This window comes from Lepidochelys olivacea (assembly GCF_965140295.1).
Source record: "Lepidochelys olivacea isolate rLepOli2 genome assembly, chromosome: 5".
NCBI classification, from domain to species: domain Eukaryota; kingdom Metazoa; phylum Chordata; order Testudines; family Cheloniidae; genus Lepidochelys; species Lepidochelys olivacea.
Genome location: NC_140415.1, coordinates 84,890,103 through 84,906,619, shown reverse-complemented (window position 1 = coordinate 84,906,619; position 16,517 = coordinate 84,890,103). Strand labels below are relative to the sequence as shown.

Genomic DNA, 16,517 nt, shown 5'->3' with positions numbered 1-16,517 from the left:
ATATAAAAGTATATATATATAACTTTAAATACTATATATGTAACTTTTACCATGGTGCGCCCACACCTTGAATATTGTGTGCAATTCTGGTGACCACATCTCAAAAAAGAGACAGAACTGGAAAAATACAGAGAAGGGCAAAAAAATGACTAGAGGGATGGAACACCTTTCATATGAGGAGAGATTAAAAAGAATGGGACTGTTCAACTTAGAAAAGAGACGACTAAGGAGGGATACGATAGAGGTCTGTAAAATCATGAATGGTGTGGAGAAAATGAATAAGGGAGTGTTATTCACCCCTTTCGATAACACAAGAATCAGGGGTCACCCAATGAAATTAAAAAGCAGCCGGTTCAAAACAAACATAAGGAAGTACTTCTGCACGCAACGCACAGTCAAGCTATTGAACTCATTGTCAGGTTATATTGTGAAGAGTAACTGGGTTCAAAAAATAATTAGATACATTAGCCACAATGATCAGGCACGCAACCTCATGCTCTGGATGTGTCTAAACCTCTGACTTCCAGAAGCTGAGACTGGATGACAGGGGATGGATCACTCAATAAATTGCTGTGTTCTGTTCATTCCCTCTGAAGTCTCTGGCACTGGCCACTGTGGAAAGACAGGATACGGAGCTAATAGAACCTTGTTCTGACCCAGCATGGCCATTCTTGTGTTCTTATGTTAGCTTAAATGGTACATAGGACTTTCTGTGGGATCTCTGCAGAGGGGTCAACTTCACTCTAAGTTCACTAAGAGTTTCAGAAAAAAGAATCCGTCCTTTACAGCCAAGATTCCCAGTGACCTCACTGGGGATTGCATATGCATTAAGAATGCAAGACCAGAATAATATTAGAGATGCTAAGTGTGATCCAGCTCCCATTATGTGAATGGAAAAAAACTCCTACTGGCTTGAATGGGAATTAGATTGAACTCTTAGTTTTAAATATTCACAGGTTATATGATATTAATTACTAAGGATAATTTGACTTTTTATGTATGTATTTATTTATTTAGCATATTCACCATTAATGAATGGAGTGAAAATCAAGTCACATCAGAGATTAAAGATAATGTCTATAAAATGGAAGAAAAAAAACACCCTGAAAACCAACCACGAATGAAAACACACCCAAGTACTCTGCTCTAGTCATACAGATCAGTGGTTCTCAAATTTTTTTTTCGCTGACCACTTGAAAATTGCTGAGGGTCTCGGCGGACCACTTAAAGATCTTTCCAAATGTTGTTTGTACCATTAGCTAACTATTGTAAATAAAAAAAACCTTAATAATAATAATAAAGTTTTTTTTCTACAAATAAAAGCAGCCAACTCATATTTTAATATCTGTAGTCTTACCTTTCTAATGTGATGGATGTGCCCTCTCTCCCCTGCCACAGTAGCCCCCAAGCTGGGGCTGGGATGGAGGGGGTCTGTCCCTCTCTCCCCCACCGCAGCAGCCCCGGAGCTGGGGCTGGGAAGGAGGGGGGTCTCTCCCTCGCCACAGAGTTGAGGCTGGGAAGGAGGCCCATCTCTCCCTGGCAGCCGCAGCCCTGGAACTGAGGAAAGTCGCCTTTTTCTGGCCGCTGCAGCCCTGCACATTCCAAATTCCCCCCACCCCCTCTTCTCACCCCACTGCCTGCTCCCACCTACCCCTTATTCCCCCCAAGGCCAGCACCTCACCTTACATGTGCATCTTCTCCAGGTCCAGGCAACTAATTAGTGGAGCCACACCTGCATGGTTCCACTAATTAGGTGGGTGGCCCTTCATTATCTCGTTTGCAGCCACCCAGGCACGCACCTTAGAGGGAAATATCCGTGGACCACCTGAATGGAGCTCCCACAGACCACAGTTTGAGAACCTCTGATATAGATTATTCCAGGTAATAAATCCCCTACCCCCAAATTATGTAAAACATCATTACTAATTGCAGTGCTTCTCTTTGAAACAATATATCATGCAGTAATAGTACTCTCCCCTCCTCTTACTCTATATTATAAGCTTTTGTTATTTAAATGTGATGCTTCCGATTTTGTTAATTACATGGGATCACAGAATGAGATCCCGATTCTGCAATCTGATCCTCACAGGCAGAACCTTACACCCACATGGGGTTCCACTGAAATCAGCTGGATTCTGCACAGGTACTTGTAGCCTGAACCAAACTGCAAGAATCAGGTAGAATGCCTTCACCCTCTGTTGAACTTAGTGGGTGTTCAGGGCACTCAGCTACGCACGGGAGTTGATCAGCAACTTGCACAATTGGACCTTTATAATGGCACATCAGAGCCATAAGATTTCCTTCGATCATCCATGGATTTTAAATAATATGGACTTCATGATGTGAACAAATCTGTTTTGATCTTTTTTAAAAAAAATTAGTACATGTAGGCTATGTATAAATTGACTCTCCATAGTAATTTCCTGCAAGGATTTAAACAGTGAAATCCCAAGGATAAATAAACTAACATTTCTTCCTTTTTTATCTTAAAAGTGTCTAAAATGAATTGGTTGCTAAAGAAACCTGATAGACTTGTGACACACTGTTTTGAAATCCTTAGTGGAGTTCATCTGAAACCTCAGCATAATTGGCATCTTATCTGCGTACTATTCCAGGAAGAAATGCATGGCATTTCGTCATCACAGCTGAAAAACTAGCTGGCTCTGCACGTAGGCTCAGGGAGAACAAGGGCCCTTAGCTATAATGAGACCATGCTGGTAGCTAATGCTTAGTCAGAGTCTGCTTTCTTGAGCATTTGCTACTGCTTGTAGTAATTGGAATGCAGGAAAAGGCACATATTAGAGAACACACGCAAAAAGTCAATGTTTAACTTCTTTATTTGCTTTCAGTTAAGATTATATTCTAAGGAATAGAACACAAGTGGTAATATGGTAATATTCCTAAACCATCCCTCCTAGTAGAATATTAGTCCTAGAGCCCTTACTCATGCATGCAGTTCTATTTAATGTAACTGGACTATTTGCAAGAGTAAGGATTACTCACATAACTGAAACAATGAGGAGTCCGATGGCACCTTAAAGACTAACAGATTTATTTGGGCATAAGCTTTTGTGGGTAAAAAACCCACTTCTTCAGATCAAGGAGTCTCCATGCATCTGAAGAAGTGGGTTTTTACCCACGAAAGCTTATGCCCAAATAAATCTATTAGTCTTTAAGGTGCCACCAGACTCCTCGTTGTTTTTGTGGATACAGACTAACATGGCTACCCCTCTGATACCTGTCACATAACTGAGAGTGTCAAGAGCAGACAGTTTTCAGGCTGGCATTTAATATGACTGAATAAAGGGATTATAATAAACAGTGCTCTCCTTGTGATGGAAAATACAGCATTTCAAAGAAATTCAAAGAGCAAGTTGATGATGTGGGCTGAATTTCTAAGCACGCAAAACAACTTTTTTCCTTAACAAAGCTATGAAATAGTCTGAACACATAGCAATCAATACCAGGTGTAGAAAATAAGGTATTTTGGATGGATCTTCAGGTTTGAGGGAAAGTGGGAAAGGGACAAAATATTTATTTGTATAAGTTTTTGACCTATAGAAAAAGGGAATGGAAAGCCATGGTCATTCAAGGATTAAACATTCACAGCCTCTGCTTGGTAATGAAAACAGCAGGAAAAGCATGGAGTATCATTTAGGAGACCTAATTAGTATTGCCATTAACAGAGTAGAAAACAATGCCCTGCCTATATAGCTGCTTAGAAATATCACATTGATAGGGAAATGGTGAGAGAAGGGGACTGAGAAATTATGGAGATTTTTTTTAAAGTGATCAGTTTTAGCTATGAAAATTTCAGGAATAAAATAATGTAATATTTTATGTAATATTTGTAATGATGTAATATTTAGGAAGAATCAACTAATTTGTGGCCAAATCCTCAATGCCTTGCTGAGTAAAAACTGAGTCTATACTCTGAATCATAGAATATCAGGGCTGGAAGGGACCTCAGGAGGTCAGCTAGTTCAACCCCCTGCTCAAAGCAGGACCAATCCCCAATTTTTGCCCCAGATTCCTAAATGGCTCCTTCAAAGATTGAACGCACAACCTTGGGTTTAGCAGGCCAACGCTCAAACCACTGAGCTATCCCTCCCTCTGAATTTTTTTTTACCCCCTTCCCCCTGCAACTCTGGATGTTTGCCTGAGTAAAAAGTTACCTCAGCATATTGCCTCTAGACTCAGAACATGTTCTTTTTATTTGTATGTATTTGTGAACTATAATCTTATGTAGGGGAGTAGAACCCATGAATTAACACCAGAGTTGCTTCATTTAGGACCAGTGTTCTCTCATAGCAGAATAAATACAGAGCAACTTCAGCATCTTCAGTGGGGCTATTATAGGTTTACCCTGCTATAACTGAGAGCTGAATTAGGCACACACTGGACCAAATGCTGACCTCATTTATATCTGTTTAGCTGCAATGATTTAAATGGGGCTTCACAGAGCTAATACGGGCAGCTTAGCTCATTTGCTGAACACTGGAAAGAGTTGGCCAAGATTTTCTCAGGAAATTCAAACTTACACAAGCAAAAGAAAAACACTGTGAATGAGATGCTGCTGTGTGCAAAAATTAATCTTGGGTGAAACTTTAACCCCTAAAAATAAATCGTGTTTTCAGTTTCCCCAAACAGGCTTCTCTAGTCCACTCTGAAGCTTTAAAGCAGTAGTTAATCATGTACAGTACACAATATTAAGCAAAGAGTTCAGTTATTCCTGAAACATATTATTTTGAGGCTATGTTTGAGTCTTCCATATTTATGTGATGAGAGTTATGTCACAAAGTTAATCATTCCCAGGACACTAGCATTCAGGGTAATGAAAAACTTCTTGTGCAAGCAGTCATTAATCAGGGAGTATAACATTGCATAATGTTTCCGAAGCATGTGTTATGTGATCAGAGTACAAGGCTGCATAATACAGCAAAGTGTTTGTGCCATATGCTGACCTTTTCTAAAACAGAAATGGAGCCATGTGATGAGTCGCTCTTGCCAGCAGTCATTTATTGCCAATAATTAAGTTTGATGATATGAAGAAACACAAACTTCTATTCCTTTGGAGTTCTGAAAGGAAGAAGCTTTGAAGTTCCTGGTTTCTGGCACAGAGTGGAGTATAAATATGGCCAAGTTGGCTTGGATATATTACTGTTGTCCATTATGAACACCACCCCGTTAAACTGGAATCATACACTCAATTCAAGTGGTTACTGGCATTTACGTTAGAGAAAACACATGCCACTTTGCTTTGTGATCCAGAAAAGCATAAAGGTTGTAGGAACAAAACAGCCAAATGTATGAATGCTACCTCAAATCTCAGTACATCACAGTAACATTTGATGTTCTTGAGCAATAATTTAGTAAGAATCTATTACTTAATCTCCCCTACCAGTATTACACAAAAGAACACTTGTGAAACACTCTAAACAAATATGCTGTAATTACAAGAAATAAAAAAAAAGCTTGTGTAGTACAAGATGTTTTTGTTACCCGGAATACACATATCTGTGGAGGTACAGTTTTAATTAGCTATGGAAACAATGCTTTATAAGCTTCAATGAGCAATCTTAAACCTAAGCGTAGCAGATATAGTGTGCATATATACATATATATCATAGATACAAGTACGCATTACACAAAATGATCCAGATCCTCAGGTATGCTGCAACTGCTTTGTGCTTCACTGCTGGTGAAATCTGGCTATGGTGCTGGAATAACCATCTCCAAATGATCACCCTAGCAAAGAGCTATCCTTAGATTGTGTTAGCACAGCATGGAATCTCCCTATGCAATTTCCTGCCCCCAGTATAGGCGGTGTATGGTTGAGGCTTCCTTGCACCTCACTGATCCCCAGCTCCTGTTTTGGCCCTTTAGGACTGTTGGCAGCGGAGACGCTGACTCCAGGGCTGGAGCACCCATGGAAAAAAAATAGTGGGTGCTCAGCCTCCACTGGCAGCCCCCCCAATCAGCCATCCCCCCCACCTCCAGTGCCTCCTGCCCACCAGCAGGCTATGCTGATCAGCTCCTTCCCCTCCACCACCACCCCCAGCTCCTCCCGACTACCAGTGATCAATGGCATGGAGGTGGTGCTGGGGGGAAGGGGAAAGAGTAGGGGTGGGGGGCGCTCTGGGGAAGTGGCGGGGCGGGGACTCGGGGGGGGTTGGAGTGGGGGCAGAGCTTGGGGCACAGCGGGGGTCGAGCACCCCCCCAGCAAATCATAAAGTCGATGCCTCTGGTTGGCAGCTGGTGTAACTAGGGAGACCAGATCAGCACTTCCAGTCTGTAGGCATTAATATGTGTTAAATAGCTCCTATTCTATTCTATTCAGGTTCTTATGCTGTGATCATCACCATAGTATTTGAACACCTTCCAGCAGTGCATGTTCCATCCCAGAGCTGACTGCATTTCAGTGATCAGGGAATTGCTTTTTGATATATCTTACCTGTGGCAGAGTTGTTTTGAAGCTAAATTAACATTTCTAAGATGTAAGAAACTCCAAAATTACAAAGCATTCTAAATTCAGGCACACAGACTGGTATCTAGTGAAAATATTAAAAGGGGGTCTGTAGAAGTGTATTAAAAGTGTAGGAGCTAGAAACTTTGTATAACCCCAAAAATAAATGGGTTATTTGAAACTTCTGCTTAGATCCACTTCTCCACTCCGGCTTGCAAGACATATGTGCTACTGGGTTTCTACTGCTCCTTCCACTGGGCTGGAGATGAAGTTGTGCCAGGAAAGCAAGACCAAAGGTTTCATACAAGTTGCTCTTTGTGTTCCATGCTCCCATGACATCAGCCATTGGGGAACTTTTCATTTTTACTTATTTAATTAAATTTATTATTTATTTATAGTTCATTGATTAAAACAAAAAATAAAATAAAATAAAAATAAAAATGTGGACCTCATAACTAGCACTAATGCTCATCTCACATCTGTATTGTGGAGTGGAAGGCACTGGATTCACAAAGGTACTTAGGTGCCCTGTTACCCAGTGAAATTCTGAGCCATAAGTTAGGCACCCAGACGCCCCATGCATTGTATGGGGAGAGTTAGGCACCTAAGACAGACATTTTTAAAAGTCAGCAGGCTGAGTGAGAGCAGTCTAAGCTAGCCAGAGGAAAGAGGCAGGGCATAGGGGTTGCAGCCTCACAGGTATTCAGGTGTCAAACTGATGGGCTGGAGGAAGGAGACTGTCTCTGTTCGGTATCCTCAGATATGAACCTTCCCCTGGAGTTAGGCACGTGCCTAACTCTATGGGAAGGTTTCTTGCGGCAAACCAGACACAAAGAGAGAGATATCCCCACTCCATTATAGCCAATACCTCTCTGGTCAAAGCACTCATCTGGGGGGTGGAAATTCCAGATTCAATTCCTAGCTCTGCCTGATTTGAAGCAGGGAAGTGAACCTAGGTCTCCCACATGCCAGATGAGCGCCTTACCTACCAGGCTATTGGGTATTCTACTCAGCGAACACCTATGGGATCAGGCCCCACAGGCAAGATAGGTGTGAGAATGCCAAGTTTGAGAATCCCACTTTGGGGCCACAGGCACTTGGGCTTGCACTATGGCTCCAAGCTGTTTGTTAGCTGTGGGGTGGCATCAGGACTTAGGTGACTGTGCACAAGCCAATCAGTGGAAACAGAGCCATCTATGGGGTTAGGTGGCAGCTGAGTAGAGGTTTTGAGAATGTCAGTGTCACCTAAAGAGGCAGTTAGTGGCCTAAGTACCATTGTGAATCTAGCCCCCGGAACCTATGACACGTCAGGTGCAACTGTATGCTGCGACTCTAAGAGGTGCAGCACACAGACAGTTCAGGGTGGGGGGGCTAAGATGGCCTGGTTCTGGCTATTTCGGGGGCCAGCAGTATATGAGGGCCAGACTTAGGTGCAAGGAAATTCCCTCCCTCATCTACTCTAGACTCTGCCTATAGCTCTGACAATTAGCATGGTAACTCAGCTAATCAGATTCGATTTAGAGCCCTATTGTGAGTAAATAACAGCTATAGGACACTGGTTCCACAGAACGTTTTAAAAAATTCCTACTTTCCTAGCATTTCTACTTTTTAGAATGATGGACTTGCAATTCTTACATACCTGGAAAATACAAGTAACAACATTGTGTAACACGAAACACAGCCCCTACCTTATTAAAGATTCTGATACTGGAGACACTACTGGGAACAGTACTTGCTACTGTGAATAATTCCATCAGAGTCAATGGGGCTGTTCTTTTAAGTGCTATCCAACATGACTAAGGATTGGGCCAAAAGTAGCTCCAATCTTGCAGTTTTTACAATGAATTATACCAATTTACAGAAATAGTTTGACAAGTGTTCAATTTTAGGAAGCCAGTGGAACTACTCCTTGGAGCAAGAACTCATCACATGAGTAAGGGATGCAGAACAACACTCTATCTACAAGAGCACTCGCATATGTTTATTTATATTCAGCTGTAATAAAGCACAGCAAACTTTTCCCATACTATTTAAATATTAAACTTTGTCTTCCTGAGATATACTATGCAGAAGATCCAGAAATAGTTTTTTGCAGAACTTGTACCACTGGCATTTGATTTTTTTAAATATGTTATGAAAATTTGAGCCAAAGATGATATCACAAAGTCCCTTATGTTTAAAGGAAAATGTTAAATCAATTAGAGATAGCTGAAATAAAGGAACGATAATTTTTTGTTTCACACCAGTTTGCAGTGTAAGTTCTTTAAATATAAAACAAAACTTGTTCACGTTCTTTTGAAAGTGATTGTATTATGGAGTGTGAAAGCTGGAATGTACTCATTTCTTTAACACAAATATGATGTTATAAACGTTTTACTAATTAACACACGCTTTAGAAATGATAAACAGAGTTGGAATCACTAATCAGGACTTTGAAGTCTTTTGTGCACACACACAAAAGCAATGAAACTTATAACATTCAAAACACAAACTTGCACAGGGAATTCTTTACCAAGTCAAAGGTTTTTCATTTGAGTGCTTTACGTGGAAACCCAACAGAAACTTATTACAACACAAACTGCAGTCAAGTTCAGGGTATTGAAAGGAACTGCTCCAGTCTGACAGGCCAAACAATTTGTATGTATGCATAATGAATTCTGTAAGATTAACAAAAACTACATTGAATTCTATTCAGAAGCTGAAACTGAATGTGATTTGAAGCTATAATATATAAAATAAAATGATAGTTTCAGATTCAGTCTTTCTGTAGAAAATACACAAACCATTTTTATGAACTTGTTAAAACTGTCCTATTAACACTTATTTAAAGTTTTGTGTTCATGGTGATTAAACTAATCTATTCAGGTTCTCATATCATATCCATCACCATGGTACCTGTGCATGTAGAAGAGAATACATGTCCCATGAAATAAAACCAAAAAATAGTAAAATGTACAGGAGGAAAAATGAGTCCTTTAAGAGAGCATGCATGGAGGAGACTCATGACTTTTTCCTTTTCGTTACTGTTTAGCTAAACATACCTCTCATTTGGTTTATCTGCTTATTATTCTATCTCTTCTGATTGTTTAGGGGTAGCTGTCTCTTTTAAAAATTATTGGTAAAAGTATGTATGACAAGCACACCTTGGAACAAACATATCATCACTCCCCACCCATAGTAACTGCATCATTCCCATTATATGGTGTACATCTGTGTCTTGTTGATGGTGTTATTAGTTGTAATGCTTGAGAGATTCAGGCTTTTGGCCCAAAAGAAAGAAATGAAAGCACAATAAATCTGATCATGGGTGAGTGTACAGCAAAGAAACATCTTACAAACAAAAATAAGAAGTGGCTGTGCATGATGTATACTAGTGCTTATTATTTTGAATGCAGTTGGTTAAGAGAGCTGCTGGACAGCTACAGTAAGAATCATGGAGCAGAACTATGAACAAATATCATTGCTTGCAGACTGACTGACTTTTTACTGATTTGACAGAAACACAGACCAAACCGAAATGTTCCATAAACCAACACATTCAAAGTGATCTTTAACTAGCTCAATAACCTCAACAGAGTCTGAAACATTTTGACAGTGGGGAAAAAATTGTCAAGCGACAGAGTGACTTACCGTATATAGTCGTTCATAAGCCAAATATTTGTGGTAAAAACGTGACGCATCAAAGAGCGGGGGTCAGCTTATTAACAGGTCAACACCAAAATTTGATGATTTAAAAAACTTTATGAAATCATTGAATTGAATATCTAATACATTGTCGTTTTGTTTACCTGGAGCATCTGCAGGCACGGAGCCCCTCAGTTCCCTGTGGCCGCTGTTTGCTGTTCCCAGCCAATGGGAGCTGTGGGAAGTGGCACCACTTCCCGCAGCTCCCATTGGCTGGGAATGGCAAACCGTGGCCACTGGGAACTGAGGGGCTCCATGCCTGCAGGTGCTCCAGGTAAACAAAATGTCCCGACTCGCCAGCGGCTTACCCTGACGGGCCGGGAGCCGAAGTTTGCCAACCGCTGAAATATAGGGTTGGCTTATGAAAGGGTCATACGGTTTTTATCATTTTTACTTATCCATCTTGGGGAGGGGGGTCAGCTTATAAACGAACTGGCTTATAATCGAGTATATACGGTAAGTCATTTAGACACTTTTGAAATTTTTACCCAGAGAGTCAATAAGGGTTATTTACAAAATATGTTAGTATAATAGTAATTGAGAAAAGTCAGTGCTTTAAGATTAATTCATTCATGGATTTTAAGGCTAGAATGGACCATTATGATTATCTAGTAAGATCAGCAGCAAACTAGGGTATGTCCACACTGCAGCTGGGAGCAGGCCTCCCAGCCCAGGCAGACAGATTCATGCTAGTAGGATTGGAACTAACATGCTAAAAATAGCTGTGTGAACATTGCAGCTATGGTGGAGACTCAAGCTAGCCACCCAAGCGCAAACCTGCTTCTGAAGTATTATAAATATGAGTTTGTTAAGAGAGGGGATAAAAGATGCTTATGCCCCACACCCCTGCCACAGAACAATCTTTCAGGAAAGCTAAAGAGAGCATATAAGGCACTTATACTGCAGCTAAAAAAGGAGAGACAGAGTGTATGTAATGGAAAACAGAATTCTGCCAGAAACTGACATGGCTGAGCCCCAGTGTTTGAAGGAGTGACAGATAGCAGGTATAATGAGCAGAGGTCAGATTTAGTGAGAGAATTTTTTTCCCCAGTACCCCAATTCAGGAAGCAGAATTCTAATATTGACATTAATTAATCAAGATGAAGTCATCATGATGTTATTTCACTTACAATTTATACATACACAGAGGTCTCGCATATATCTTTTGCTGAATAGTTTTCCCTCAAAACTATTCCAGGATCATGACTTACAAGAACTTTGGAAAAAAGTCTCCATCTTATACTCACTTTGCAATATTATTCAAACTGCTGACTTCAAGAGAAGGACCTCAAAATGCCACAGCATGGCCACATTTTTCCCTGAGAAAAAGGAATGTTGTAACTATTATGACAGCAAAATATTTTACTTAAATCAAACCTCCTAGCCTAAGTCAAGAATTTCCACTGGGTTGAGCAGACTATTTTTTCTGCTATTGTATTTCAAGTCAATAAAATGTTTTCCTATACATGTACTGAAGTTATTTAATCAGTGCTTGTTAGAAAACTAAAGGAAGCTCAATAACCAGACCGTATATCATACTTATGAGACACAAACCATTCAGCATAGCCTTAATATTTTTTCTCCCATTAACATAATTATTTCCTACTCAGTAAAAATGAAAATGACATTTTAGCATTTTGAAAATAGGAGAAAATGACCTCAAAGGCTTTATATGACTATCAAAACACACACCAGTGCTTTATTTGCAAATTATCATGCATGAAATGGTCAACTCAGCAAGTTTATCACTCAGCAAAGTGCGTGGTCCACCAGATATAATCAATTTACATGTAAAGATATGGCTAGATATGAATTTTAATGAGTTCTTGTCATTTCATGTTGATCAGCTGCTATATCACCATAGTTCTGGAGAGTGACCATAGCTAATGTTGCAGAAACAGCAGTACATGCAGAAGTTTCACAAAGACAATGCAAATCAAACATAAAGGAGGTTTTTCCGTATAAGTAAGTTAACATCTGATTGCTAAGCCACATTTACTTACCAGTAAAGTTAACAGAATATTTTAAAGAGGCCATTTTCCATGGCACATATACACATATAGTACACTTCGAAGTCAAGAGGTTTATGTTCCAACAGAGGAAAAGAGCATTTCAATTCAGAGCAGGTGTTTATTAATACAGTATTATTAGAACCTGAAAAATGGTCACACACAAGATCCAGCATTTTGGGGCATAAGGAAACTTTCTAGCTTTAAGAATGTGTTTAACCACAGCTCCACAATAAAAAGTTTAATACAGCCTGGAAATAAAAAAAACAAAACAAATGGGACAAGTGAATTAAAAGTTACTCACTAGTAGACAGTGTTGGTGAGATGATGTTTTGGAGGAATCTGGGATGAGAGGCAAGGTTTACCATATAGCCGTGTGTGACTGAAGGCTGAACATGAATATAGAGTAACACAGAACACCACTGAATAGTAGTCTCAAAATGAAGTTTATCTTACTTATTACAGTATGAGACAAGTAAATACAGTTTATAATCTTTCAAACAATCATTCTTCTGATTTCCACCAACTTTATTAATAATTTACATATTCAGCTAGAATAGACAGTGAACTATGATTTTTGGTTGATATACAGAATCATTTAGAAATCAGATTTGGTATAATTTCACATTTTTGGTGTGTAGAAATCACTTATTTTGATAAAATGGTACAACAGACAAACATTCCATATTACTTTATAGGCTTTGTCTACTAAAAGAATTTACTTTTTCTTAATTGTGGAATGGTTAGTTTCATACATATGAAATAAAAGAAATGCTTATGAACCTGTGACCTTGCAAATATACAGAGCAACCTTCATAACCAATGCTGAGTATGACTTGATACATATTATTGGGCCAGGCACGTCTGGACACATTCCAGATGTTGTAATGTAGGTAGGGTTTGCTTTTACTTTGGTGGTTGTGATATTCCATGCGCTGAGGCAAAGAGCAGCTGAAAGGTCCTTCCAGCCATGTTTATCTCATTTGTATTTTCAAGGCATCAGTTTCTCCTATTCTCCCTTGTAGCGAGGGGGCCTCTTTTCTTTAAAAGCAAGAAGACCTTCAATTCTGTCTTTTGTTGGAATAGTCTACAAAGAACAGATTAACTTTGTATTATCAATACCAAAATTTAAAAAATAATGTATATTGTCACCTTTCTTTAATGGACGCAATCTGCAGACTAAAGTGTAATACAGAAATTACAAAAAAGTGTGAAAACACTCTACACACAACTGATTTACAGACTGTGGGCCAGATCTTCAGTTGGTATAAATCAGTATCGCTCCACAGAAGTTACTTCAGCCATGCTGACTTACACTAGTTGAAGATCTGGCCTTCTGCGTTTTAGGATAATTATTAAACACACTTCTTTCAGTGCTGAAAGAATATTATAGCTCATTAAAGCTATAAAATAAGAAGACCAAAAAAACGTAATTATTTTAAACCCACAGTTATACTTTCCCAGGCGGTTTAACACTGCTGACAGTAGATGCACGCAGAACTATTGGTGAGAGGTGGGCGGGGGGGAAGAGTTAAAATTCTCACAAGTTCTTGAATGATCAACTACAGTGCCTGCAGTATTTCCTTATGTAACATGTAAATACCACCTTTGGAGGGGATATGGCAATGGTTTGAAGAGACTAAAAAGATGCTGAAGTGATGGGCATATTAACAATCCCTCAGATAGAGTAGCCAGATAACAAAACAGGCTCTTGTTCTACTGTCTAAATGATCAAGCCTCATATCACTTTAGGTCGTCATCAAAAGTTTACTCTTTAGTTTGAAACCCTGCTCACACCTATAAAATTAAAACTACATAAAAACTAACCATGCACTGTACGCTTACTTCTAACCATGCAATTCTACTCACACATTTTATAGTCTGACCTCCTGCATAATAGAGCAAAAGGACTTCCAAGTATAAATTCCTGCTTCAACTCAATAGCTGTACTTGATCTAAAGCAGCCAATCCTGATTTTAAAATTTCCAGTGATGAAGAATCCATCACAACACTCTGTACGTTTTTTCAATGATTAATTACCCTCCTGTTAAACAACTGCATCATATTTTTAGTTTGCATTTGTCTAGCTTCAACTTCTAGCCACGGGTTCTTATTATACTTAGATTGAAGAGCCCTCTATTATCAAATTTCAGTTCCCACTGAGGTACTTACAGACTTGGATCAAGTCACCCCTTAATCTTATACACTAAACAGATTGAGCTCCTAAAATCTTCCACTGTAAGACATCTTTTCCAATCATTTAATCATTCTTGTGGCTCTTATCTGAACCCCCTCCAATTGTTCAACATCATTCTTGAAGTGTGGAAACTAGAACTGAACACAGTATTACAGTAGGGGTCATACCAATGCCAAATACAGAAGTAATATAATGACTCTACTCTTACTTAATTACTTACTACTCTTTTTAAGGGGTTGGGATAAAACATGCAGGGAATCTCTTCCCTCTGTGTAGGCATCAAGGCAGAATCTCTCTAGTTTATGGATGAGATTATGGACCAGATCCTCAGGCATTATATATCAGCATATCTCCACTGAAGTCAACAAGGATATATCAATTTACACCATCTGAAGATTTGGCTCTACGTCCAACTTCCGCTTCCTAAATAGCCCCTTTATACAAAGGGCTTGATTTTGTCTTGAACTCCACTTCCTTCTTTAAGATTTCCATGTAAAAAAAACCGAAATGGCTAAGAGGAAGGGTTAAATTTCATATCCAAAATGCTGCTGGGAGAAAATATAAATTATTTTCAAGCTGCATTTCTGTATGAGTTTCAATGCAGGCTTTAACTGAGGGGTTTTGTTTTGTTTTTTGGGATTTTTTGCATAATTGTGTTACATACCTGAGCATAACAGGCTTCTTCAATTGCTAAGCCTGTTACTAAATCGACCTGGGAAACAAAAATTAAATATTGTAAGAGTGAATAACTTTCTGTACATAGCATACACTTTATTCTCTGACAGCTAACTCAAATACTATATTCCTATATCCCAAACATTAAAGCAGTCCAGCAAAGTCCCTCTTCACAGTATCTTTATGCAGAAATTCTTCACTGTCCTGTGGTTATGGTGTAGGGGCAAGGTTGCGGAAGATTGGCGAGGAGCTAAGTGGTGGACTGAGTACGTGACTGGATGTAAGTGGAGGATGCAGGCAGTTTCAATGAACTTTGTCCGACAGACCCTGCTAAAAGATATTGTAGCATAGCTCAGCATATTTTCCCTGTAAACAAGTCAGTTTATGTAATAAGCATAAATCATACATATAAGAATGTAACCAGCTGTTGACCCTATGTAACCTCAAGAAAAGCACGGAGAATATAGCGCTGCAGAGGACTCCCCCTAGGCGGAGTCCTGCCTGGTCAGCTGTCACGAATGGCCAGAGTCCCTGGCAGCCCCTCCGCACGATCTAGGGGCTCCCCATGCAGTTTGGAGCGTAAGTCCTTCCTTCCTTCCTTCCTTCCTTCCTTCCTTCCTTCCTTCCTTCCTTCCTTCCTTCCTTCCTTCCTTCCTTCCTTCAATAAAGCATAGTTTACTATTCTTAGGCCTGAGTGTCCTCCTTTCGCTGGTATCTCCCCCTCGGTCCTTGCGGGCACATATGGGTTGGTCAGTATTTCTGTAATCAGTTTCCTTATTCTGTGATGTAATCACTATTTAATAGACTGTCCGAAATAATAGGTGAATGCACAATGCATTGTCTTACTACAAATTGTCTTTGGCTAAAACCCATTAATTAGCTGCATATTTTAATTGTTTCAGCTATTACTGGGCAGAAACCTAGACTGCATGTAAATCAGTCATTAATTATGTTTTAACAAACAAGTTTTGAAACAGTTATCTTCCAGGATGAGACTTTCAGTATGTAAGGAAAGCACCTAGAACATGATGAGTACTACTGAAATACAAATAATAAGTTGAGATACTTAATTTGAAAAACTAATTATACCTAAGAAGAAGTTACCACCATACAGTATAAAGAGTTATACCTCCTGAAAAGCAGGCCAGATGCTATTTATGTCAATGTTTATTATGGAACTTTATCTTACATTTGCATCAGAGAAGTGCTCATAAAGCCAACCCATTGTTTTGAGAAAACATGTTTGACCCAACTGCAATTTCAACACTTAAAAAAGGGATAATTTCATGATCTTTTCATACTTCAATATATAGTACATAGAGTAAAGACAGCAATCATATACTCAGACATATTTTTGTGAAATATGGTAATACATTGATAAGGTACATATATTCCTGATGTGATATAATATTTCTTCTTCCATTATTTTATTACATAATCTTATTAATACATTTTACTTATATAAATTGTATCATTTTTACATGTC

The 16,517-nt window shown here is 39.2% G+C and overlaps 1 protein-coding gene across 3 annotated transcripts in view; it reads right to left on the bottom strand.

Moving 5' to 3' along the window:
* Positions 1 to 11,836: 11,836 nt before the first annotated feature.
* AUH (AU RNA binding methylglutaconyl-CoA hydratase) overlaps positions 11,837 to 16,517 on the bottom strand; it is a 187,277-nt gene continuing 182,596 nt past the window's right edge. Inside the window, exons 10-11 of one of the 3 annotated variants that reach the window (XM_084627716.1) lie at positions 15,021 to 15,068; positions 11,837 to 13,246 (exon numbers count right to left, since the gene is read on the bottom strand). In XM_084627716.1, the coding sequence (XP_084483842.1) occupies positions 13,169 to 13,246; positions 15,021 to 15,068 (126 nt within the window). In that variant the 3' untranslated portion in view covers positions 11,837 to 13,168. The remainder of the gene's footprint in view (positions 13,247 to 15,020; positions 15,069 to 16,517) is intronic. The other 2 variants (XM_084627717.1, XM_084627718.1) reach the window with 2 other exon arrangements.